This window comes from Gobio gobio (assembly GCF_949357685.1).
Source record: "Gobio gobio genome assembly, chromosome: 20".
Lineage (NCBI taxonomy): Eukaryota > Metazoa > Chordata > Actinopteri > Cypriniformes > Gobionidae > Gobio > Gobio gobio.
In genome coordinates, this window is record NC_137113.1 from 27,601,925 (window position 1) to 27,629,028 (window position 27,104).

The 27,104-nt window shown below is 38.1% G+C and overlaps 1 protein-coding gene across 2 annotated transcripts in view; it reads right to left on the minus strand.

Moving 5' to 3' along the window:
* Window positions 1–1,926: 1,926 nt before the first annotated feature.
* The window catches only part of rnls (renalase, FAD-dependent amine oxidase), a 68,956-nt gene continuing 43,778 nt past the window's right edge, over window positions 1,927–27,104 (minus strand). For both annotated transcript variants that reach the window (XM_079801105.1, XM_079801104.1), the window contains exons 5-7: window positions 23,206–23,379; window positions 10,195–10,370; window positions 1,927–2,810 (exon numbers count right to left, since the gene is read on the minus strand). In XM_079801105.1, coding sequence (XP_079657231.1) covers window positions 2,658–2,810; window positions 10,195–10,370; window positions 23,206–23,379 — 503 coding nt within the window. In that variant the 3' untranslated portion in view covers window positions 1,927–2,657. The remainder of the gene's footprint in view (window positions 2,811–10,194; window positions 10,371–23,205; window positions 23,380–27,104) is intronic.

Consider the following 27,104-nt stretch of genomic DNA (forward strand, 5'->3'; position numbering starts at 1 on the left):
CAAATTTGCTATTTGTTTAAAGGGTTAGTTCACCCCAAAATGAAAATAATGTTATTTATTACTCACCCTCATGCCCTTCCACACCCGTAAGACTGTTCATCCTCAGTGAGGCCTCCATAGGCAGCAATTAAATTTACGCTCTCAGGATCCATTAATGTACTAAAAACATATTTAAATCAGTTAATGTGAGTACAGTGGTTCAATATTAATATTATAAAGCGACGATAATCTTTTTGGTGCGTCAAAAAAACTAAATAACAACTTATGTAGTGATAACCGATTTCAAAACACTGCTTCATGAAGCTTCGGAGCGTATCGAATCAGTGAGTCAAATCATGATTCGGATCGTGTGTCAAACCGCCAAACTGCTGAAATCACGTGACTTTGGCGCTCCAAACCACTGAATCGATACGCTCCGAAGCTTCATGAAGCAGTGTTTTGAAATCGGTCATCACTATATAAGTCGTTATTTAGTTTTTTTTTTGTTGCACCAAAAATATTCTCGTTGCTTTATAATATTAATATTGAACCACTGTACTCACATGAACTGATTTAAATATGTTTACATCAATGGATCTTGAGAGTGTACATTTCATTGCTGCCTATGGAGGCCTCACTGAGCCTTCAGATTTCAACAAAAATCTCTTAATTTGTGTTCCGAAGATGAACGGAGGTCTTACGGGTGTGGAATGGCATGAGGATGAGTAATAAATTACATTATTTTCATTTTTGGGTGAACTAACCCTTTAACTTGGCAGGCATGGATGATTAGTTTATATTGGAAAATCACACTGGCACATGGTCAAACTCTACAAAGCAGGGCACAAATAAAATATATTCAAAAAATATACCAATATATACAGTGGGGTCTAAAAGTATGAGACTAGATTAAAAATCTGAGACTTAAAACCAAATTTAAACATGGAAAAAAACAGAAAGTTTTAGGATATTGAAACATTTTAAACAAAGTTTATTACAGATATATAATATTCTGCACTAAGTCAATAATCATACAAGTCCATTCCTTCCATTGAAGCTTAAGATGCTCTTTGGATCATTCTGAAATCATGCTGAAGAACGTGATCATCAGGTTTGAAAAAACTTGTGAAGACTCGAGTGCTGCTGTCATTAAAGCAAAAGCGATTAAAATGAATCAGGTTAAAACCTATCAATTATCAACTGTCTTAAAAAAGAGAAAGAACCCCCCCCCCCCCCCCCCCCATCACAAGTCATTGGATGCTCGGTCAGTGCAAAATGTACGCAAGTCTAACCCATCCATCTTAAGATGATTTGTTGACTCTGTATTGATGATAGTGTGGTGTATCTCAGGAGGGGAGTAATATAATCCTGGCAAGGGCACAGAGGCTAATATTAGTACTGAGAACAGGAGGTTGGAGTGGGGGAGTAACTGATAAAGAAAGAGAGATAGGGGGAGATCAAGAAAGAGAATGAGGTAGGCCCAGCTGTGCAGTGGGCCCCGGGCCCACCCGGCCGTAATTATGGCTGGATTATGACTGACTCTCTCTCCAGACTGGCTGCCAAACATTTTGTCCCAGATTATGGCCCAGATGCAGCAGCACTAAGCTGCACAAGTCGGTCAATGGCTGCTCTCGCTCCTCTAAGCAGAATTACTGTACACAGAACAGTAGGGGGTGGCAGCCGAGCTGGGCCAACTTTCCCCCCACTCCTGCACTCAACAACCAAATGCAAGATGGGTCTGATTTGCACAAATGATCTCTGAGCTGTTCTGGGCTATGCAATCAAAAACCCAGAGCAAACAACACATTTAAACAAGAGTGCTTGATGCATACTTAAAAAAAAAAAAAAAAAAAAAAAAAAAAAAGCAAAATTGTAGGTTAAATTTCCATGAATGTATGAAAACCCCATTGCACCTCAGAGTACAAAATATAATTGCATTTATATTTTGCAATAACCAACTTTATTTTTTCCTAATTCTGACTTTATTTCTCACAGTGGCAGCTTATCTTACGAAATGACTGTATATCTCATATTTAACTATTTAACTTATTTCTTTACAATTATTACTTTATTTCTCACAACAAAAAAATTCTCACTTAAAGGGATATTTCGCCCAAAAATGAAAATTCTGTCATCATTTGCTCACCCACAACTTGTTCCAAACTTCTTACATTAACTGTTTAACTTTAAACATATACTGTACAATAATTACCATAATAAAATAATTACTGTGATAAAATATTTAAAAGGAGTATAGTGTCACATCGCAGAATGTCAACTACCCACGTACAGAGACACATTCAAGAATGTTTTCATTATTTTATTAATCTGAGACTAATCACAGGAGAATGGTTGAGAATACCTGAACCCATACATAATGTTTGCTACACATCAGAAAACCGTAGTTTAAGACAATGTGTCAAAGCCAGTATGAAGCATCAGCCTCCTTAACAACTGAACCTGCACAGTGCTCTGTTGTCCTCTAATCCTCAGCATCCGGCACAGACGGTATAATTGGTTTTTGTAACAAAATGCATGTCTGCAGACACCGGCGAGACAGATCAACTGTGCTTTGTGCAGTACATCCATCTTCCTGCAGGGAGGGGCTTAAATCTAAATCAATGTGCCATCCTCCATAACAAAAACCAAAAATAAAGGCGTTCTTTCCCACCCCCCTTTTAGAGAGAAGACTTCAGAACCTCAAAGACCTTCAGGGCAGACTCGATGCAGCCGTCGAAATTGGAGTGTGTGAAGCCGTCCCCCCCACACACCAGCAGAGGCTGGGAGAGCAGTGTCATCTGCCCTGGGCAATCAGCCACCGATCTGGTCACCTAATTAGAGAACAACAACAAAATTGAGTGGACGTCCAATAACTGATGCAATCTCATTTTTACCCTGATATTGAGCAGAGCCGTTAACCTTTAGTGTCCTAAAAAATGTGAATAAGGCCGAAGCATGTTCCATCTTTGTGTGTGTGTGTGTGTGTGTGTGTGTATGCAAATTAATGCACACTGAAAGTATTGTGCTCATAACACTATGTGGAACATTTCTGTGGGTGATGCATAGTATAACACTGGATATGTTTATTGGACTGTTTATTTCATGTCATTGATACTCAAGAAGGCAAAGAACCAAGAAGCTTCTTATAAAAAGCAGCTTTATGTACATATACATACATATGTAACTATATTCCTTAAGATAATTTCTAATTACTTTATTTTCTTTGTCTTTCTTCTAAATTAAGCATCTTACAGACTCTGTAAACAATTGTAATAGAATGCATTGAAACCAATGATTATTGAAAGTTTTTACAGTCATTTCTTGAAAATTCAATTCAATCAGCACAGTGTTTACAGGCAGGCTTCTCTCTCTTATCTCTTTCCTCATCAACAGAAATATAACTATATATCTGGTTGGTGACTATGAGGGTGTAGTCAATTGTTATGTTTTGAATAACCTCAACTCATCACAGATATCAACGGCAGGATTGCAAGCGTGGAGTCGGTCTGTGTGCATGATAGTACTAAAATACAGCACACTTCTAAATGCTGCCAAACAGGCCGGTTTGACAACTGAATGTGGTGGCACATTAAAAACGTAAAACTAATTAGAGTAAAGTTTTTAGTTGGAAAAAGTCTTCATTTATTGGTGGCTTATTCAATATCAGGAAAACCACATTGCGGTTTATGGTGTCCAGCCTACAAAGACAGTGTTTTTTTTGTGGAGATACTTTTTTGCCTGAAGTAAAATAGAGTTTCACTTAGTTTATCTATAAGACACAATAAGAGAGGATGATGGACAGACTGTCCATCCATATTTAATGCAGTAAAGGCATTTAAAGAAGGTTGCGCCAGAGGTGCACCCTCTGGTTTTTTTTTGAGCCAAATTATATTTTTACATTTGATAATTACTTTCCACAATTATTGTAGGTATGTAAAAAAAACTGTCCCAAATCATGACCTTTTGTTAAATTTTGCTGTTTTAAAGTCCAAATATGTAATTTAGTCCATGCAATTTAGGTAGTTTTTGCATGTGGGTTGTAGGGTGAATTGTCCAACATTTTACAAAATATTAATTTGTCAACATAACACAAACTAGTTTCAGAAACTAATTAGATATGAATTAAATATCCATTGAAATGTCAGCTTATTGTGAAAATAACTTTTGCCGATCGTCCAAACACAGCATGCATTAAGGAATCTGTGACACATTGTCACAAAACTTCAGCACGTTTTCTTTGAAGGGCTACTACAGACAATGCAGGGAAATCACTGGCAGTTGAGTTCAGTTGTAATTATAAAATTTTATTCTATAATGATTTGAACCACCTATGCCCCTATATGTATGTGTGTGTGTGTGTGTGTGTGTGCGTGCACATTTTTCTCTTTATTTTTTATGAAGTAACGAGTAGTTAGTGAGGTACAGAAATTCTAAACTGATCATGAAAAAAAAAACTACTGTGCTAGCCTATAAATCTAGACGGCAGCAAATATAATTTGCAGCCAGGGTAGTCTAGCAACTCTCCGTTGGCTTGCAAGCAGGAAAAACCAAACTCTAGTCAGGCCAATCACATCGTGTATAGAGTCGGTGCGTGGGCTTAACATAATGACGGGAGAGTTGCGGCGGTTCCGCTTGCTACTTGAAAACAAAGAAGCTGGCGAACAGCGGCCTTTCGAATCGGCAGAGTTGCGACAGTTCCTTGTGAATTCCCTGCTAACAAAGAATGGCACTGAAGTCATTCTTAAAAAAGGAAGATGTGTTCGGAGTTTTGACGACCGGATACAGCTTAAGTTTAATCTATCAACATTGAGCCCTGCCAATGGTGAGTTCCCAGACCCAACATCTTGATGTGGGTCTGGCTTGTCAGGCTAGTACTGTGCATCAATAATGGCAGATACACAATATTGTGGTATTGGTTTTAGACATAAAGAGATAGTTCACCCAAAAATGAAAATTACCCCATGATTTACTCACACTCAAGTCATCCTAGGTGTAAATGACATTCTTCTTTCAGAATAATACAATCTGAGTTGTCCTGGCTCTTCCAAGCTTTATAATGGCAGTGAATGGCTGTTTATGTTTTGAAGTCCATAAAAGTGCATGTATCCATCATAAAAGTAATCCACACGGCTTCTGAAGCAAAGTGATGCGTTTCTGTAAGAAAAATATCCATATTTAAAACTTTACAAACTAATCTTCAACTTCCGCTACCTGTCGTATGAGTTACAGTGTACAACAAAACAAAACTTGGCTCTCCCAGAAACTAGCATATTCTCACCGGAGCGCCTGCGCCCTACGCCCTACACTCTACGTCATATGACAGTTAGCGGAAGTTAGAGATTACAGTTTGTAAAGTTTGAAATATGAATATTTTTCTTACACAAATGCATCGCTTTGCCTCCCCTCCCCCCGGAGCCATGTGGAGCACTTTTATGGACTTCAAAACAGAAACAGCCATTCACTGCCATTGTACACTTGGAAGATCCAGGACATTTTTTAACATAACTCAGATTGTATTCGTTTGAAAGAAGAATGTCATATACACCTAGGACGACTTGAGGGTGAGTAAATCATGGGCTATTTTCATTTTTGGGTGAACTATCCCTTTAAAAAAGTGACTCAAGCCATCCATACTGGTTGTACTGCAGATTTGTTTCCTCATAATGAACATTCTCAAAAGAGATGAGGGAGGGAAAGGGCTGTTAATATATTTGGTTAAATATAGTGCTTTTAATAGCAGTGGAGGCGCCTTCATTGGGTCAACCAGAGTCAAGAATAGACTTAATGGTAAAATGAGCAGAATTTGGATGATACTCGCTGTCTCTGTGGGTTGTGGGTTCTAAAGAGCAAATGGTATGCGTGACCCAGGTTATAACTAGAAAAACAAAGTTTTTCAAAGCCCTGCTTTAAAGTAAAAAAAAAGTTTTCAAAAGTTAAGCCTTTGAAATTCAGTTTTAGAAAGTTAAGCGATAGATAGATGTTTTGTGGCTGCTCTGTATACGTTGGGTGTGCTGAAGCTGTGTATTTTTTCTATATTAATATTTACAGTGGATAGACAAGTTGCGCTGCAAACTAAATATCTGGGTTGAACTTCTTTATAAACTGCCTCTGTGGTTCATTAAAATGATGTATGTATTCTAAAGTCAGCAGTAAATGATACAGGTCCTCACTGTAACTCCAAAAGAGCCACAGCTAGTCTGGTGTCTCTGCACAATGTTTAAATGTAGAAATGCAGCATGTAAATGACTACTGAGAGTAAACACATACCCTGCACGGCCCATTACAAAGGCTTCAGCCGGCCCCAACCCTCCGCCAGATAAACATCAAGGTGCAATGCACTAGAGCCAAGGAAATAGTGTCCATTTCCTGGGGCTTTCACTAGGCATCTTACAGACCGAGTGCTATCATTATTCTGTCCAAACTCCCCCTCCCCACGTATATCTTTAAATGGTAATCTGTGTGTAAATCAATTGATAAACGTTTTGCCTGAAACATGGCCAAGAACAAATTGTTTGGTTTATTTCAGAGGTACGCTAATGTAAGTAGGGCTGAACTCCTTAACCTCCTTAAATCTGCTTCACCCCACGTTCTTCTGGTGTGCATTCAGACATTAAAGTTCCAGCATGTCAGAACTTTGGTGCATCAAGCTTGCAACAAACTCCTTAAAGGGTTAGTTCACCCAAAAAAGAAAATTCTGTCATTAATTACTTACCCTCATGTCGTTCGACACCCGTAAGACCTCCGTTCATCTTCGGAACAAAAATGAAGATATTTTAGTTGTAATCTGATGGCTCTGAAAGGCCTCCATTGGCACAATGCACGGTTCACTCTCAAGACCCATAAAAGGTACTAAAGACGTCGTTACAAAGTCCATCTCACTACAGTGGTTCTACAATAACTTTATGAATCAACGAGAATAGTTTTTGTGCGCAAAAAAAACCTAAATAACGACTTATATAGTGATGACCGATTTCAAAACAACGCATCATGAAGCTTCGAAGCGTTATGAATCAGTGAGTCGATTCATGATTCGGATCGCATGTCAAACCGCCAAACTGCTGAAATCACGTGACTTTGGCGATTCAAACCGCTGAATCGACTCACTGACTCATAACGCTTCGAAGCTTCATGATGCATTGTTTTGAAATCGGTCATCACTATATAAGTCGTTATTTAAGGTTTTTTTGCGCACAAAAACTATTCTCGCCGATTCATACAGTTATTTTAGAACCACTGTAGTGAGATGGACTTTGTAACGACGTCTTTAGTACCATTTAAGGGTCTTGAGAGTGAACCGTGCATTGTGCCAATGGAGGCCTTTCAAAGCCATCAGATTTCAACTAAAATATCTTCATTTGTGTTCCGAAGATGAACGGAGGTCTTAAGGGTGTCGAACGACATGAGGGTAAGTAATTAATGACAGAATTTTCATTTTTGGGTGAACTAACCCTTTAAGCAGCAGTTTACCCAAAAATCTAAATTATGTCATACATTTTTGAGTGAACTATAAATCCCTATGAACTATGAAATCCCTTATTAGTTACTATTACAAGAGAACATTATTATTATTATAATAAGAAAAGTATTTTATCAAGTTTGAGGTTTGTTGCAACCATTTGGAGAAATTTAGGAATGCACATGTTATCCGCTCAAACAATATAGTGCCTGTTGCAAAAAGCAGTCTACATTTACAGTAGATTGAAAGTCATGACTCATGAAGAGTCTTTCCAGCCATTAGAGTCCGGAGGAGTCAATGACTTTGACATGTGGTGAGTGTGAATGTGTGCTGCCGGTTTATGCTCAGCAAACTGTGATGTGGCAAATGACTGTAAGACCGACTCCTGCTCCATGCCCTCTGTGTGTTTGACCGGGAACTGGCACGTGCACAGGTGTGTGTGTGTGTGTGTGTGTGTGTGTGTGCGTGCATACTTGTGTGAGTAAGCGCTGTGTTCCCTGCCTGTGCAGTCTAAACGGGCCTTGGCCCACTCTCTGGCACTCAACGAGCTCAGCGCTCCCACACAGATGTTCTATGTCCTCTGACCTCAAACTGAGGCCCAATGCTGCGTGTCACAGAGGAGCTGAGAGTGTGGGGGCTTCCAAAGAGAATGTCTGTGTGTGTGTGTGTGTGTGTGTGTGTGTGTGTGTGTGAGAGAGAGAGAGAGAGAGAGAGAGAGAGAGAGAGAGAGAATGCAACTGTGCGAGAAAGGGTCCCACACAGTGTGTGAATGCATAAAGTACTACCGTAAGTTTGTGTGTGTGTGAGAGCCAAGTGAGTGGGGGGAGAGTATGGATTTCTATGAATTTACCAAGACTCATCTGAAAAAATTACACTAGTTTTTTCTTAAACTGTATTTTGTTTTCCAGTAAAAATATATTTTTATTCATCATCTATTTCTAATTCATTAGAGAAGCAAAATTACACAAGATAATAAAGCAGAGAATGTGTCTTAAATTAAGATTATTATCAAACAAAATTTGGTGAGGTTTATGCTTTAACTATTTGTCAAAGGTATAAGGAAAAATAAAACAAGTCTTAATATCTTGTGCAGTTTTGCTTCTCAGGTAAATATTTTTTTAAGGATATTTATATTTTTTTTGACTGAAAATAGACAAAAATAACTATAAAGAAGTTTTTTTGCAGTGCAGAACATGCTCTTCATTCAATAGAGCGGTTTGAAGAAGCCATCAGCCTGGCTTTATTAAAAATGAATGACTTTTGCTGTATAACAGTGAGGCTTTTATAAGCAGCACTTGCCTGAATAAGCATCTCCATTTCATTCTTGCTATATATGATTACACAGATTACAGTGGACCCTTACAAAAGAAAAACTATTTTTCTCCAGAAAATTCAAAATGTAGGGGATCATAAAAGAACCTAAAGAAATTAGATGAAATTAAATTAAATTGAAATCTAAAATAATAACTATATATGAATTATAAAGGACTGAACCGGGATGAGATGGAATCTGGGATGATAAAAATTACTTTTTTTTATTTTTTAATGGTACTGCCTTCAGTGCCCCAGTTTAAGATTCTATGAACTATCTATCAAACTATCTGATGTCAAAGTTCACAGTGAATTCTTTTTCAGACCAAATAATTGTCAAGTATGAAAAACAATCCATGTTATTACTTGCACTACCATTCAAAAGTTTTTGAAAGGATAGTTGTGAAATATTATTACAATTTGACAACGGTTTTTATTTTATTATATTCGCACGGGTATATTTGTGGCATAGCCAACAAAACATTGTATGGGTCAAAATTATCTAATTTTCTTTTATGCCAAAAATCTTTAGGATATTAAGTAAAGATCCTGTTCCATGAAGTAATTTTGTAAATTTCCTACCGTAAATATATCAAAAATTATTATTAGTAGTAATATGCCTTGCTAAGGACTAGTTTTGTGGTCCAGGGTCACAATTGTACTTTATTTGTCTTTCGGGAAACATGCAAGTATCTTCTGTTGCTTCTGAAGGGCAGTCCCCCCCCTGATATTTAAACATAAGAAAAATGTGGACATCTCCATCCTGTTCAAAAGCCGTCTCTTTGGAAGCAACAGAAGATACATGTTTCATAGAAGACAAATTAAATACAATTTAACTTGATCGTCAAATTCAAAAGGTTTTCACCCCCCCAGCTCTTAATGCATCGTGTTTCCTTCTGGAGCATCAGTGAATGTTTGAACCTTTTTTAATAGTTGTGTTTGAGTCCCTCAATTGTCCTCAGTGTGAAAAGATGGATCTCAAAATGAAACAGTCACTGCTTGAAAGGGTTCAAATTTGCAAAAGATGCAGGAAAACTTGCAGGAAATCCTGGATGATTTTCCTGAAGAACGTTGGGCAGTTTAACTGCTCAGGACAAACAAGGGACTCATGAACAACCATCACAAAACAAAAAAAAATCATCCAGGGAACGACACACATTATTAAGAATAAACGGAATAAATGAACAGGATTATTTTTATAAATTCAGCTTTTTTTTTGTTGTCTTGTGGACTATATGTCAACATCTTTTATGTAAATTATCTTATTCAGGACAGTACTAAATAAAAAATAACATGCATTTTGTATGATCCTTCTTATTTTGTTAAAATTGTTCACATTTCACAGATTTTGCAAGGGGTGTAAACTTTTGAGCAAGACTGTATTTGAATGGTAATGTATATTTGATTTCCTTAGTCAAATGTTCACACACAGACTAATGGCGTCTCACCTGTGAGTATCTCCACTTCTGACACTTGATGCTGTCAGGTTCAGGAAGCTCTGGCATCACCTTCTCCAGCTCTTCCAGGATGATAGGCTGTACTGCATTGCTTTCCTCCTCCAGGTGCTGGATGCCAAAAGGCACACTGGTGTGGACCACCACAGAAGGTCCACAGTCCTTCGATTCTGCCAATGATACACACACAGGTAATTAGGCTCACATGTGGCTGCTTATGAAGTCTTGAAGTACCTAATTTACAGATCCTACATTGTGTGCTACCATGAGAGGAGGACTGATATAAGTTAAGTAAGGAAATTTCAAAGAGGAAGAAATAATGGTGGGATAAACAACAAAGACAGCAGCAGAAAAGCGACTATACAGGCTGAAAAAAATATTTTTATTCTTTTATTAAAATACCTTTATTTATATAAAAAAAGCTTTTTTTTCTTAGAAAACAAATCAACTGGAGTATGTCTGTCATAATGTGATGCACCAGAAACGGAGCACACGGTCATCATCTACTCACCCTCATGTCATTCCAATTATCTATGGATTTCATTCTTCTGTGTAACATAGTCAATGGGGAATAAACAACACTGGATCACATGATCAAAAAACACTGACACACTTTTCAATATATCTTGTTCTGTTCTTACAGGTTTGGAGTAACATGAGGGTGAGTAAATGATAGCAAAAGTCATTTTTGGTTGAATTATCTCTTTAATAAGTCAAGCTAGCTGTTGCATATATACACTGTGAATATAACATGAACAACTTTATTTGTTAGTCATAACAGGTTAGCGTGAGTAGTGTTAAGTAACAGTGTCAAGCAGCCTTCTCTTCTCCAGACGATGGTTTCCCAGTGATATCATCTATGGGCACACCAAACCCCATGATCTAATGCTTTATGGGCCGAGCTCATCGGCAGAGACGCGACCCATGACTGAGAACAGGCCTGATATATCAGCCTTGTACAGTGTAGTCATTTCTCTAATGACACTGTTTTAAAACACATATTTTATATGATTGAAGGAAGACATGCTTTATTGGGCTCCATAAACATGGGGCTGTTTTTGAGCAGCTGGAATGATTTGGCCCAATGACTCCAAGTAGGATGAAAATGCTGAAAGCCATTGTTGGTCAATGCTTGAGGAACAAGGGGTGGGTCTGAATAAGACCGCAGAGACTAGCTAAAGGTTAATATTAAAGCCTCTGGCAGATTCATATGGTAACAGATTGATTTTATGATCACCTGTGAGGAGGGGCTTTATACTTCAGTAAGATCTATTCTGTTCAGTAAAGTTTTATGGACCAACAGAGAACGATGAGCCATTTAAATCATGACCATTGACATAATATGTTGGCATAAGTGTGAAAAAAAGATCAAGCAAATCACATTCACATGCTATACCCATGCCTGGTCTTTTTCACACTACACTTAACAGTGAGATAAAGTCTTTTTAAACTGATTTGATGCGCTTCAGAAGACAAAGAGCAAAATGACATGGCAACATTTCCACATATAAACAAGAAGTTACTAAAACAAAGTCGTTGAGTGTTGTATTTGTATAATCAATATGATTATCCTCATAAATATGCAATAAATAACCCAGTTTACAGTTTTCGAAAAGCTTGAAACTAGACTACCCAGGATAAAGTACAGTACATAAGAATAAAGTTTGAGATAAAGTTAAGAATGACCCAGGGTTCAACTGCAGATTTTTCAGTTGTGAAAAAGCCCATAGAAAAAGCTGGTTTAAGTCAATACCGCCACAGGTAACAGACTGTGTCAATAGAGGAGGTACATGTGAGGAATCAAATGCCTCTGTTGGATGAATAATAGAAGAAAATGGATAGATATAAATTCCTATCCAAAAAAAATCGGTCATAAAAAAATACTAGATTGTGCCCTCCCTCATAGTTATATACCTGTATGTTTGCACTACCATTTAAAAATTCAGGGTCGGTAAGATTTATTTTTGTTTTTGAAATAAATTTCTTATGCTCACCAAAACTACATTTACTTGATGAAAAATACATTAAAACACTGATATTGTGAAACCTTACTACAATATAAAATAACTGTTTTCTATTTTAATATATTTAAAAATTCTATTTATTCCTGTGATGGTAAAGCTGAATTTTCAACCGCCATTCCTCCAGTTTTTAGTGTCACATGATCTTTCAGCTCAAACATTTCTTATTAACATTAATGTTGATAATAGTTCTGTTGCTTAATATTTTTGTGAAAACTGAAAGATATAAAGTTAAAAAGAACAGCTTTTATTTTAGTAGAAGTGTTTAATGTCACTTTTGATCAATTTAGTGCATCATTGCAGAATAAAAGCATTTATTTGTTTGAAGAAAAAGAAAGAAAAATCTTACTGACCTCAAACTTATTTTTAATTACATGCATAGATTATTTATCATTTAATCACATGTCAATGCCAATTTATTTAAAACTCATTTATTTTACAATATGTTTACTTAATTAGGCCTTTGATTGTGTATACATGACATAATAGCTTATTTTGTAAATGTTCTTATTTCTCAAAACCATTTAAATACAAATATGAAAAAAGCAATAAATTAGAGAACCTAAACCATGAGAACATGCTGTTTGAGGATGTAGGAAAAGGTTTCGGATATTAGCTGCAACGTTGGCATGGTTCAAGCGAGGGAAAGAGGAAGTCCTTTTTCAGTGGTATTCACTTGCTTATGTAAGAGTTTACAAGCATTTTAGCTACTAGCTAAAAATCACCACATAACTTTCTCATTTCACTTTAAATCAGCCAAATTTATGGCAGGATCGCTGGAAGGATTAACTTCACAATTATGGAGAATTGTTTTTGTAAAAAGAACTGAGCATCTGAAGTGATAATAGCTGAAATTATTGTTCTAACCAGTCTAGGTTGACTTTGGCTGATCAGTATGAATATCAGAATGGGGCTGAAACACAGAGGCATGCTCATTTTCCGTTTGCAGAGCAGTCAGACTATATACGTGTTTGGCGCAGTGCCAGGCAGAGAGAAGGGGAAAAGGAGAAGCAGAGGGTGAGCGAGAGAGAGAGACCTTCATTTACAAAAAAAAGAGTTTGAGTGTTTATTTGCAAGCGTACATGTGCCAGAATGTGACTGTGCACGAGAGAGAGTGCACGACTGTGCACGAGAGAGAGAGAGGTCATGAAGCGTGGGTAGAGGGCTGGCATTGTGCCTGCTGGTTGAGTCACTTATTTCTTGGTGGGGGCAGAGCTTGTCACAAAGTTCACAGGGTGAATAGGAAACTGCATGTACTGCCTGACAGAAAATAACTTGCATATGAATTAAATGTACGTCATTTTTTCCCTCATTAAACAAACGTTTTTCTTCATACTTTTGATAAATATTTCTACAGTCCATGAGATGAACATTCCACAGTCATATCAGTAGACTAATAAAAGCTGTATTTTTTTTTGTGTGTTTGGTGTTGAGAGGATCCGTCATACACTAATAATTTCATCTGACTGCGATCAAATCATTTCTACAATTACTGGAGTGTAATTCTTACACCAGCGTTTTTTTTTACGTTGGCTGTTCCCCACCAGTATTTTCACCATTTTCACAAATATTTCATGGCCCCCAGACAGAATATTTTGTTGTATGAATATCTGAACATGCAATATATCAAAAGAAAGAACTCTGCTTTTAAACTGTTTTATTCTAGCTTCATGTATTCTTTTTTATCAACCAAAGTTTCATAAAAGAGCAAAATTTTGAGCAAAAATCTGAGAAAATAGAATTTATGTCAAATACTACATCTGGATCAGATTCAGAACAATCATCAAAACATAGATGAAGTAGATCGAGTCCATCAACACCCCCAAAGCTTTTACAGTCCTATAGCTCATCCTGGGTTGACATTTCATTCAGCAACATTAGGCCGTTTTGATTTATACACTGTTGAATGTTGATGATCGCGTTATTTTACATATTCATATGATTACTTATGCTATTGCTTGTTTCTGCATCGTCTTCCGCTGTGTTTATTCAGGAGATTCAGTACTCTTTCAGAAGATGCATAATAGAGCCCCCTACCTTATAACAGTGAAAATAACCTTATAACCTTTGGCGGGGAAGCGCTTTCTGATAAAATACGAGATAACTAGTCAATAGTGGGGAAAGAGCTAATGCTAAAATACTTCCAGACACAACAACACTGGCTCAAGTAATTCACTCACCTTTATGTCATTCTAAACTTGTATGACTGAACACAAACGAAGATATGTTGTAGGATAAAAACTCTTTTCCTTCAGTTATTTTGAATCGGGACTTTCATGCAGCAAAAAGGACATAAAAGCACCATTAAGGTATCATAAAAGTAGATTATACGATTAGCCTTAGTCGTTCTTGAGAGTTCAAAAAGAAGTAGTGATATTAGATTCATGAACAAATCTGTTGGGTCAAATCTTTTCAATTAATACAATTCACAAAACCAACTTGAATGATCCTTTCACAAATTTGACTGATCTGGTTCTCGAGTTCTACAGCAGCTCACTAGAGAGAAGGATTTTTACTGAGTAACTTTGGTCTGTTCCTCACAAAAAAGTTATGATTTCGGAAGACTCTGAATATAGCAAGTTGCATGGACCACATTTACGTTACCTTTATGGTGCTTTAGCATCCTTTTCGAAGCTTGAAAGCCTCAGTTCCCATGGGTACTAATCTCAGAAACTGGCAAAATTCTTTTTTGTCTTCCACAGACTGCTTGGTCTGTTGAAAGTCAAACTGATTTTGAGCGACATGAGGTGAGTAAAAATAACAGAATTTTCATTATTGATTGGACTATTGCTACAATTTCCTCCCTTAATTACATACACAATGTTTTAATTAGATAATTAATCACATCCAGAGAACATTAAGGTCCATAACGCCCACATCCAGACACATTAGTATTAACTACAGCGATCACAATCCCATCTGAATCAGTACATGAAATGACAGCTATCCCATAATTAGAACTTAAAAGTCCTTTAGAAAACGCATCCTGTCTGAATAGTCCTTTTTCTTTGGCATTCTGGTAGCAAGTTTCATACTTCATATGTAATCAAATTCATATAAATTATGAACCAGTTCTGTTTTTGGGAAACCATCATCCAGCCCTGATCTACCTCATTCCACATTTACTGAATGGCATAAATGGGTTTCTCGCCAGACGCTCAGGAACACAGTAATAGCTTATCATTAGCGGCCTGCCAAAAAGTTTTCAAAGAGAGCTTGGGGTGCTCTGTGAGATCAGACTCAGACCTACTTTACTGGAACTACAAGCAAAACACATTACAGAAATGAAAATGAAGATTAAAGCATGGCTGCGTGAAGGCTGAGGAGGCTGGAAGGAGTGTGCCGGCCTAAAAGAACGGCGAACAGAATGCAAAATTTAACAGCTCTCCTAATTATGATGTTGCCCTCGGAAACGCTGGAGTGGATGAAAGGTGACAGGTGTGGAGGCTGTTTTCACAAGACTATTTCCACTGGGCTACTGCAGATACACGGTCATGAACTTACAGAGGCTTTGTGAGGAAAAACGTACAAACACAATCACATGCAAATTCTTCACAAACAAAAGCTTTTTTAAAGCCATTTACACCTGGTATTCAGATGCGTCTTCGTCGATTGGATCACAAGTGGACGACGCTAAATACAGGTATAAAAGGGGCTCTAAAATATTTTGAATGTGTCCACTTTTGACCACTTTCAGAGGTAGTCGAAAACGCTTTCAACTAAATTGCTTTCACTGTGTAGATACTAGAGGTCTTCATGGGTCCACTTGGATCCGAAAAAACGAGGTCTGACCTGAGACCCGAGGGGTTTCGGGTTCAAAACGGACATGGGTCAGGTTCGGAATTAGTGGCTTCGGGTCTTGGGTAATTAAAAATAAATGTGCTCGCTCACCCTCTGCTTCTCCCGAATTATTTTAAACTATGCAGTTTAAAAATGTAACAAAATTGTATTATTTGAAACAATTCTAAGATGACTTTATCATCTCACTTTTGCTAATCTCTCTCTGAATCCATGCTTCTATGTACAATGCACAGTTGCTTCTGCATTTAGACTTTTTGCTTACCGTTTCAACAAGTTCCATCAACATGGATTTTAGACTTGTTGCTTGCAAGATCTTCCACGGATTACGGTGAACGATGTCAATCGAAGTGGCATCTCTCACACCCTCTAGTAAGAAGGAGAAGGGCTTTAAATCGCATGTTTCGAGTTATGTCGACAACTTTGAGGGCAAGTATTCTCAAGCGAACAAGCTAGCTAGCTTTGTTTGTGACAGTTCATACTCTTATATGTTTAGTTTTCTGTTTAACCTTTTTAGATCTTGTGTTTTTATAGTTTCACTAATGTTATTATGTATTATATTAGTATGATGGAGCAGCAGCCAAATCAGTCAAAAGGATTTTTCCTGACTGATTGCGGTTCACACATCAATGCCATTTACGCACAGGTCCAGTTGGGTTCGAAAATAAATGCTGCGGATCGGACTCGGGTCTAAATTTGCAGTGTCTGTCTCAGGTCAGTTTTTTCTTTTATGCACATCTTGTTCGGGTAAGAAATGTTTCAGGTCGGGTACAGATTTTAGACCTCTAGTAGACGCTCATATGGTTAAATGCATTCAAACAGCCACAAAAGACCACCTACTTAGCTAAAGTGTAAACATTTTTCTAAAACACACTTGCAGCATTCTGCGTGGTCTTGCGGCTGTCAGAGCAGAAACTACATACACTGCTCTCCGTATGTTTTCCATCGTCTCCTTTCGCATTCATATGTAAATTGCGTGAGCTTATTTCGTCCATTAGATCGAAAGATCCACCCGCCCAAAGACCCCCCCCACAAAGAAATCAGGACAGAAGTGGTTGAAATTGGACAAGAAAAACAGATTAAAATACCAAGGTTAAATTGGTATGCGTCTCCCTCATCTACTTGTGATCCAATCGAACAAAACGCATCTTAATATCAGGTGTAAACAGGGCTTTAGTCATGCGCACACAAGAATCATATTCAACAAGACAAACTCAATACAAACAAGACACATCTAGAATACACATGAGCTCTGTTCCCAAACCTAGTGAGCTCAGCTGCCTCGCTGTTTGCTGTCCACATAGACAAAACAAAACCAACTAATAAAATGAAATAAAACAGTCTTACACAAATAACACACAAGGCTCATCATCTGTAGACTTTCTAGCAGCTCCCTGTCATATGATCATTCAGAAATCATTCTAAAATGATGATTGGAAAAAGTTGTGCTGCTTAATATTTTTTATAACCTGCTGTGATACTCTTTTCAAGATTCTTTGATTTATAAAAAGTTAAAAAGAACATCATGTAATAATATTTCACAATATTAGGCTACTGCTTTTTTCTGTATTATTGATTAAATAAATGCAGACTTGATGAGCATAAGAGACTTCTTGCAAAAACATAAAATAGCATCCAAACTATTATATATATATATATATATATATATATATATATATATATATATATATATATATATATATATCAGAGGCGGACAGTAGTGAAGTATACATATTTCAAGTATATGTGCTTTATCACTGTTTTTCTTTGGAAAACTGCATAATGTCATACTTTTTACTGCACTACAATTCATAAATTAGTTTTTTTTAATTAATACTTAATTACATAAAAAAATTGTATACTTTGTTACTTGTACTTAAGTAAAACTTTGAATTACTTTTAAGAAAGTACTACATTTTTAATGTAATTAAGCATTAAAATGATATTTAATATGAAACGTAGTGCAGTAAAAATAACAATATTATGTTTTGGAATGTTGTGAAGTAAAAGTTTTCCAAGGAAGAACACTGATAAACTACACATACTTGAAAAATAAAATGACTTGGAAAGTAAAAATACTTCACTACTGTCCGCCTCTGATTGAGATATATATATATATATATAATACACATATACAGTGAGGAAAATAAGTATTCGAACACAAGTTCTCCCAATCATGGAGGGGTCTGAAATTGTCATCGTAGGTGCATGTCCACTGTGAGAGACATAATCAAAAAAAAAAAAATATCCAGAAATCACAATGTATGATTTTTTAACTATTTATTTGTATGATACAGCTGCAAATAAGTATTTGAACACCTGAGAAAATCAATGTTAATATTTGGTACAGTAGCCTTTGTTTGCAATTACAGAGGTCAAGCGTTTCCTGTAGTTTTTCACCAGGTTTGCACACACTGCAGGAGGGATTTTGGCCCACTCCTCCACACAGATCTTCTCTAGATCAGTCAGGATTCTAGCCTGTCGCTGAGAAACACGGAGTTTGAGCTCCCTCCAAAGATTCTCTATTGGGTTTAGGTCTGGAGACTGGCTAGGCCACGCCAGAACCTTGATATGCTTCTTACAGAGCCACTCCTTGGTTATCCTGGCTGTGCTTCGGGTCATTGTCATGTTGGAAGACCCAGCCTCGACCCATCTTCAATGCTCTAACTGAGGGAAGGAGGTTGTTCCCCAAAATCTCGCAATACATGGCCCCGGTCATCCTCTCCTTAATACAGTGCAGTCGCCCTGTCCCATGTGCAGAAAAACACCCCCAAAGCATGATGCTACCACCCCCATGCTTCACAGTAGGGATGGTGTTCTTGGGATGGTACTCATCATTCTTCTTCCTCCAAACACCTTTAGTGGAATTATGACCAAAAAGTTCTATTTTGGTCTTCTGACCACATGACTTTCTCCCATGACTATGGGACTCCCATCCAAATGGTCATTGGCAAACTTAAGACGGGCCTGGACATGTGCTGGTTTAAGCAGGGGAACCTTCCGTGGCATGCATGATTTCAAACCATGACGTCTTAGTGTATTACCAACAGTAACCTTGGAAACCGTGGTCCCAGCTCTTTTCAGGTCATTGACCAGCTCCTCCCATGTAGTTCTGGGCTGATTTCTCACCTTTCCTAGGATCATTGAGACCCCACGAGGTGAAATCTTGCATGGAGCCCCAGTCCGAGAGAGATTGACAGTCATGTTTAGCTTCATCCATTTTCTAATGATTGCTCCAACAGTGGACCTTTTTTCACCAAGCTGCTAGGCAATTTCCCCGTAGCCCTTTCCAGCCTTGTGGAGGTGTACAATTTTGTCTCTAGTGTCTTTGGACAGCTCTTTGGTCTTGGCCATGTTAGTAGTTGGAAACTTACTGATTGTATGGGGTGGACATGTCTTTATGCAGCTAACGACCTCAAACAGGTGCATCTAATTATGATAACAAATGGAGGGGAGGTGGACATTTTAAAGGCATACTAACAGGTCTTTGAGGGTCAGAATTCTAGCTGATAGATAGGTGTTCAAATACTTATTTGCAGCTGTATCATACAAATAAATAGTTAAAAAAATCATACATTGTGATTTCTGGAATTTTTTTTTTTTGATTATGTCTCTCAGTGGACATGCACCTACGATGACAATTTCAGACCCCTCCATGATTTCTAAGTGGGAGAACTTGCAAAATAGCAGGGTGTTCAAATACTTATTTTCCTCACTGTATATATATATATATACATACATATATATATACATATACATATATATATATATACACATATATATACACACACACATACATATATATATATACATATATATATATACATTTACATATACATATACATATATATATATACACACATACATACATACATACATACATACATACATATATATATATATATATATACACATACATACAGTATATATACACAAATGCTCGCCTTGCTCTGTTCAGTGATGCGTGCTCGTGACGTCACGTAAAACGCAATTACGTTGAAAAGGTCACGCTAGACGCAGGCACAAAGACGTTTGAATATGTGGATACGGCTGTAACACTCAGCCTAAGGAAGGCAGTTTACACAAGTTAAAAAATTCTTAACTTTTCTTTTAAAGGTGTTAGAATAAATTGCTTAACCAATAAACACAGAATAAATGATAACCCAAAGTGTATTAAACAATAAGAAATGCCAAAAACAGTATATACAATATAGAAACAAAAATTTATGTAAATGCGGTGGAATAGTCCGTTTCAGTCCTGTGTCTGTGTGTGTCTGTGTGTCTGTGTGTGTGTGTGTGTGTTGGATCGGCCTCACCGGTAACTGTGCGTTCACACCGCCGCCGGCGAGAGCGTCAAACTCTCAAAGCGATATATGTATATATACACACACACAGGTGCCGGTCATACAATTAGAATATAATCAAAAAGTTTATTTATTTCACCAATTCCATTCAAAAAGTGAAACTTGTATATTATATTCATTCACTACACACAGACTGATATATTTCAAATGTTTATTTTTTTTTATTTTGATGATTATAACTGACTACTAAAATCCCAAATTCAGTATCTCAGAAAATTTGAATATTACTTAAGACCAATACAAAGAAAGGATTTTTAGAAATCTTGGCCAACTGAAAAGTATGAACATGAAAAGTATGAGCATGTACAGCAGTCAATACTTAGTTGGGGTTCCTTTTGCCTGAATTACTGCAGCAATGCGGTGTGGCATGGAGTCGATCAGTCTGTGGCACTGCTCAGGTGTTATGAGAGCCCAGGTTGCTCTGATTTACCCCTTTTCCACCAGAATGAACCGGGTGCTAGTTCAGAGCCAGTGCTAGTCCCAGTTCATAGTTGGTTCGACTGAGGAGCCTTCTAAGAACCGTTTGCTTTTCCACATGCTGAGAGCCACAACAGAGCAGGGTCTTACGTCACTGTATACGTCTCATCTTTCTCAGCAACGCTAGCAAGGCAGCGGGAAACACAAACACACCAGGCTTGTTCGAGATACATCGGCGCTGTGCAAACCGATCCGCGTATGATATCAAAACACAGCATGAGTGAATCAAAAGCATAAGGAGTCGTATGCTCTCGTTGTCATACAGCGATCGGTCTGCACCGCTCCGATGCATCTCCAACAAGCCTTCCATCAACAATGGCGAACGTTGCGTTACTATTGATGCACATGGCTTTACGATCCTACATCGGCATCAAAACACAGCGAATCCAACGCATTCGTGCAGCTCACTGTAATTTGTATAGACGGAGATTACAAACGAGCAGCAGGTGTTAGCTCCATTAAAAAATGGCGGTAACAAGTTTGTGTTGGTCTTGTTGGTCACAGTAACCCCGCCCCCAGCGCCTGCCATAATCAGTTCTTACTTCTAGCCCAGCAATGTTTTGGTGCTACTTAAGTACCACTTTTCCTGGCTCGGAGCTGGTGCTTTGGGTGTGGAAATACAAAGAACCGATTTGAAACTAGGCTCTGGCTCCGAACTAGCACCAGCACTGCCTTGGTGGAAAAGGGGTAATAGTGGCCTTCAGCTCTTCTGCATTGTTGGGTCTGGCATATCGCATCTTCCTCTTCACAATACCCCATAGATTTTCTAGGTCAGGCGAGTTTGCTGGCCAATTAAGAAAAGGGATACTATGGTCCTTAAACCAGGTACTGGTTGCTTTGGCACTGTGTGCAGGTGCCAAGTCCTGTTGGAAAATGAAATCTGCATCTCCATAAAGTTGGTCAGCAGCAGAAAGCATGAAGTGCTCTAAAACTTCCTGGTTTACGGCTGCATTGACCTTGGACCTCAGAAAACACAGTGGACCAACACCAGCAGATGACATGGCACCCCAAACCATCACTGACTGTGGAAACTTTACACTGGACCTCAAGCAACATGGATTGTGTGCCTCTCCTTTCTTCCTCCAGACTCTGGGACCCTGATTTCCAAAGGAAATGCAAAATTTACTTTCATCAGAGAACACAACTTTGGACCACTCAGCAGCAGTCCAGTCCTTTTTGTCTTTAGCCCAGGTGAGACGCTTCTGATGCTGTCTGTTGTTCAAGAGTGTTTTGAGTTAATTAGCTGATTAGAGTGTGGCACCAGGTGTCTTCAATATTGAACCTTTTCACAATATTCTAATTTTCTGAGATACTGAATTTGGGATTTTCCTTAGTTGTCAGTTATAATCATCAAAATTAAAAGAAATAAACATTTGAAATATATCAGTCTGTGTGTAATGAATTAATATAATATACAAGTTTCACTTTTTTAATGGAATTAGTGAAATAAATCAACTTTTTGATAATATTCTAATTATATGACCAGCACCTGTATATATATATATAAATGTCCTTTTATTTTTATTTTACATATTGCCCCTTTTTTACATTTGAGCCCCCGGCCTTAAGAACTCTCTGCACGTCCCTGCCCGAGCATTTGACCTTACAGACTTTACACCTTTGACATCAGATCATATTTTCATCAATACTTTTTGACAATTGCTTACTCTCGCTTTGAACAAAACCAAACCATATTTAAATCTCTTTAATTGCCTTTGTACAGAGTCTCTGCAGCACTTTATATATGTGCTAGACAAAATTATATGTACAATATAGCTAGATGTAAAACCCGTATCATTGTTTTATATCGTAATGTTGCCAGTCTCTAAAACCTGCTCTATAATAAAGCACTAAGATATAATAGACATGACAGTATGACTTTCTGTGAAGCTGCTTTGAAACAATGTGTATGGTGAAAAGCGCTACTAAATTAAACCAATAAATTTGACTTGACTCCACATTGTAATTTAAAGAAAAGACAGAAAAGGACATACAGACACTGACAGGAACCAGGGTGGAATAAAAGGGGAGGGTATTAGAAATGTCTTTAAGGCTGTCAAACTAAAAAATTAAATGAAAACACAAACATGTCACCATCAAAACAGTGTCCTTTTTGTTACTGTCTGAAACTGATTATGACCATAACCATGTGAAGTCAATGGGCATCCATTTGGATTTAAAAAAATAAATCGGATTTAAAAACCAAATCAGATTTGTGTGCAGTGTGAACAAAGATCTTGATACATGAAACACAGTGAGAGAAAGAAACAGAAAATGCAGAGGAACAGAATGAAATGTCAGAGCGGGAGTTGGAGATGAGAGGAGGAAAATATGAAGGCACTGACCTAAATTGCGCTTTTTATCATCTATGGCGATGAAGCGAATGCAGGGATTATTGGAAACGTACTTTGCCGCCCAAGGGACGTCAATTCGTGCGTCGGCTTTGTAGAAGAGTCCAAGTGCGTAGCGGGAAGAGTAGCTGACAGCCTCCAGCTTCTTCCTCTGATTCTCCCTCATCACTGCACAGACACACACAAACAGAACAGCACAGGATAAAGCCTCTGGGCCTCAGTTAGTTCATCTCTCTGTACACTTCAGACAGACACCAGAGTTGGTGCCTGCGAAGAACGGGCCTGTAGCATTCATAGCGCACAGATCAAATGAGAGAAACACTGTGCCGTCAACTCATAGAGCTTCTACAGTCTGATAACACACCTGGGTTAGTGTGACAAAAGCTTGGAGATAGATGTGCGGTTGATGTGTAGGGCCTATAAAGCACAACCAACAAGCCCCTTTTTGCAGATGAGATGAGCCGTGGTGAGGTTGAAATGGACAGTGAGTGACACTTTAATGAGAACGCGGTGCATGGACTGATTCGCTTGTGCATGTGGGGCTCTTTATTTAGAAAAATGCTGTCCTTGTTTCCTGTCTGGAACATCTGTTATTTATTGGAAACAAGCAGTCACACTAAGGCCTGTTTTAGTTATTGAGGGCCCACAGGTACTGAGTGTAGTGGAGGTCAAAGGTCAGCCCTTGTGGAATCAAATGCATATTTCTACTCAAAGACACCCCTGTTTCCAGTAAGGAAGAAAGCATTTCACGAACAACCGACAGACCTGATCACATTAGTCTCTCAGAGCAGTATCTTTCCCTCCTAAAGCAACAAACAGATGTTTGGTGAAAAGTGATGAACAGAATGCTAACTCATCATTTTCCCTTCGCACATGTGTGATTCAGTTCCAAAGGGCAGTGTCAGTGTCAACAAGCTCGGGCACCCCTCTGTGGCCCCGGTAAATCCGTATACTGTTTAAAGACCTCATGAAATCAGCTTCCTTTCCTGTGTTGATGTAATTCCTATTGAAACAGGAAGTTTAGGTGGGACATATCTAATGGCCTGTCCTTTATGAAAAAGAAAAAAATAGAAAGAAAAAGCCATAAGTCAGAATTTTTTATTCTTCTTTTAATGATTCCGGTTCCCTCAATTAAGACATTTATGTTCATTAAAAACATTTATTTTACATATATTTAATTATGAAGTATATTTAATTAACATTACATACAGATTAATTAATTTAATTCATATTAATTTGTTGCACAGTTGTAAGCTGTATGTTTTTGATTCTGTTTGTATAAATGAAAGAATACAGATGCGAGAACCGATAAAAGAACCAAAACACCTCAACATTTTTAAAGTTGACCGATTATACCCAGTATCAAAGTCTTGATTTTGCTTTTGGGGTCAACTAGAAGAGGTTTTCATGCTTGATTTTTCACCAAAAATGTTTTTATATATACACTCACCTAAAGGATTATTAGGAACACCATACTAATACTGTGTTTGACCCCCTTTCGCCTTCAAAACTGCCTTAATTCTACGTGGCATTGATTCAACAAGGTGCTGAAAGAATTCTTTAGAAATGTTGGCCCATATTGATAGGATAGCATCTTGCAGTTGATGGAGATTTGTGGGATGCACATCCAGGGCACGAAGCTCCCGTTCCACCACATCCCAAATATGCTCTATTGGGTTGAGATCTGGTGACTGTGGGGGCCATTTTAGTACAGTGAACTCAATGTCATGTTCAAGAAACCAATTTGAAATGATTCGAGCTTTGTGACATGGTGCATTATCCTGCTGGAAGTAGCCATCATAGGATGGGTACATGGTGGTCATAAAGGGATGGACATTGTCAGAAACAATGCTCAGGTAGGCCGTGGCATTTAAACGATGCCCAATTGGCACTAAGGGGCCTAAAGTGTGCCAAGAAAACATCCCCGACACCATTACACCACCACCAGCCTGCACAGTGGTAACAAGGCATGATGGATCCATGTTCTCATTCTGTTCACGCCAAATTCTGACTCTACCATCTGAATGTCTCAACAGAAATTGAGACTCATCAGACCAGGCAACATTTTTCCAGTCTTCAACTGTCCAATTTTGGTGAGCTCGTGCAAATTGTGGCCTCTTTTTCCTATTTGTAGTGGAGATGAGTGGTACCCGGTGGGGTCTTCTGCTGTTGTAGCACATCCGCCTCAAGGTTGTGCGTGTTGTGGCTTCACATATGCTTTGCTGCATACCTCGGTTGTAACGAGTGGCTATTACTGAGCAGATTGTGAAATACTCAGACCGGCCCGTCTGGCACCAATGACCATGCCACGCTCAAAATTGCTTAAATCACCTTTCTTTCCCATTCTGACATTCAGTTTGGAGTTCATGAGATTGCATTGACCAGGACCACACCCCTAAATGCATTGAAGCAACTGCCATGTGATTGGTTGATTAGATAATTGCATTAATGAGAAATTGAACAGGTGTTCATAATAATCCTTTAGGTGAGTGTATAACATTGTTGCAGCACCTCTCTTCCCACTCTGTCTGCTTTGACTGGTTAACTGGAATAGTGTGTTGTGATTGGTCAACCACTTCAAGGGTGTTTCAGAAATGTCACGGCCTTTACAATAACCACAAGCTTCAACACATTAACGCAACTCAACCAGGCCTTGTTGGCTTTTTTGCATATGGTTTGGGTGGAAATTTTTTAAATAAGGAATATTGTAACATGTATGTAAAACTTAAGGCTGCAATCAAACAGTGCTTACTGATATAGATAATAACTCCCATTGGAGTGGAATTTGTGCTTTGTAACTTTGCAATCCTTTTTCATGCTCAAACAGAAACATTACACTAAATAAAGTTGAAAATGTAAAAAAGCATATTAGGACATATAATAGAACATCCAATCCCAACGTTAAAATGTAACTGGCACTATTGTCATCCCAAAACTCAAGCTGCTCTTGTTCTTGTGATGAGATCAACAGATATATATATATAATACCTGCTTGCTTTCTGGTTTCATGGCTCGCCGAATGACAGTGATACCACGCAAAACCCTCCAAACACGTAAACCATTGCTGTAATTTTGTTGTCACAAGAAACGCTTCATCAACTGTTAGTTTGATTAGGAAGCAACCAACTGACGAGGATGGAATGCAACAATAGATGCGAAGCAGTCACATGACTGGACATTTCTCTTTTTATCACTGTTTGTGTCATTGCTGAACATCTGGGGAAGATTAGGAGCATGTAAATGTGCCCCTTGGTACAGAGACAATCTTCTGCAGCATCTGAGCGTGGAAAGCCCAGGGATAATGCAAACCCTGTCAGTTGAATCCATAAAGAGGCTTTCTTTTTCTCATGGTAATGGAATCTGGTTACAGAACACACCATTGTTAATCGGCATAAAAGATCTCGACGCGGGAAGGGTTATCTAATACAGATATGAGAACGCTTTTTACCACATTAACCCATTTAAGTTGTCAGAAAACACTTTCCCTAGAGCTGGACAATGAGTGCAGATGCACATTAATGAATCATCTCCTTTCAAAAGGCTTTGACTTCCATTTCAAGTAAAACGAGACCACCTATTTGGTGATCTGAATGATTTCAACTTAGCCACAACTATTGAGATGTTTTTAGAGCTGTGCTTTCAAAAAAGAAAAGCACAGGCTATGCATTTTCTGGCTGCTATATGGTAAGTAAAGCTCAGAGTTATGGTGTAAAGTGTCCTGCCCGCTCAGGTTGGCAGCACATTTACCTCTGACAGGTTTGGACTGTGGGTCTTCTATATTTCAGCTCAATCACATGCACAGAGCTCACAAACCAGCTGAACTGAGAGGAAGAGCAAAGCAAAGAATCAACACACTGCTTTCTCCTTAGATTAAAATCATAATATTTAATAGA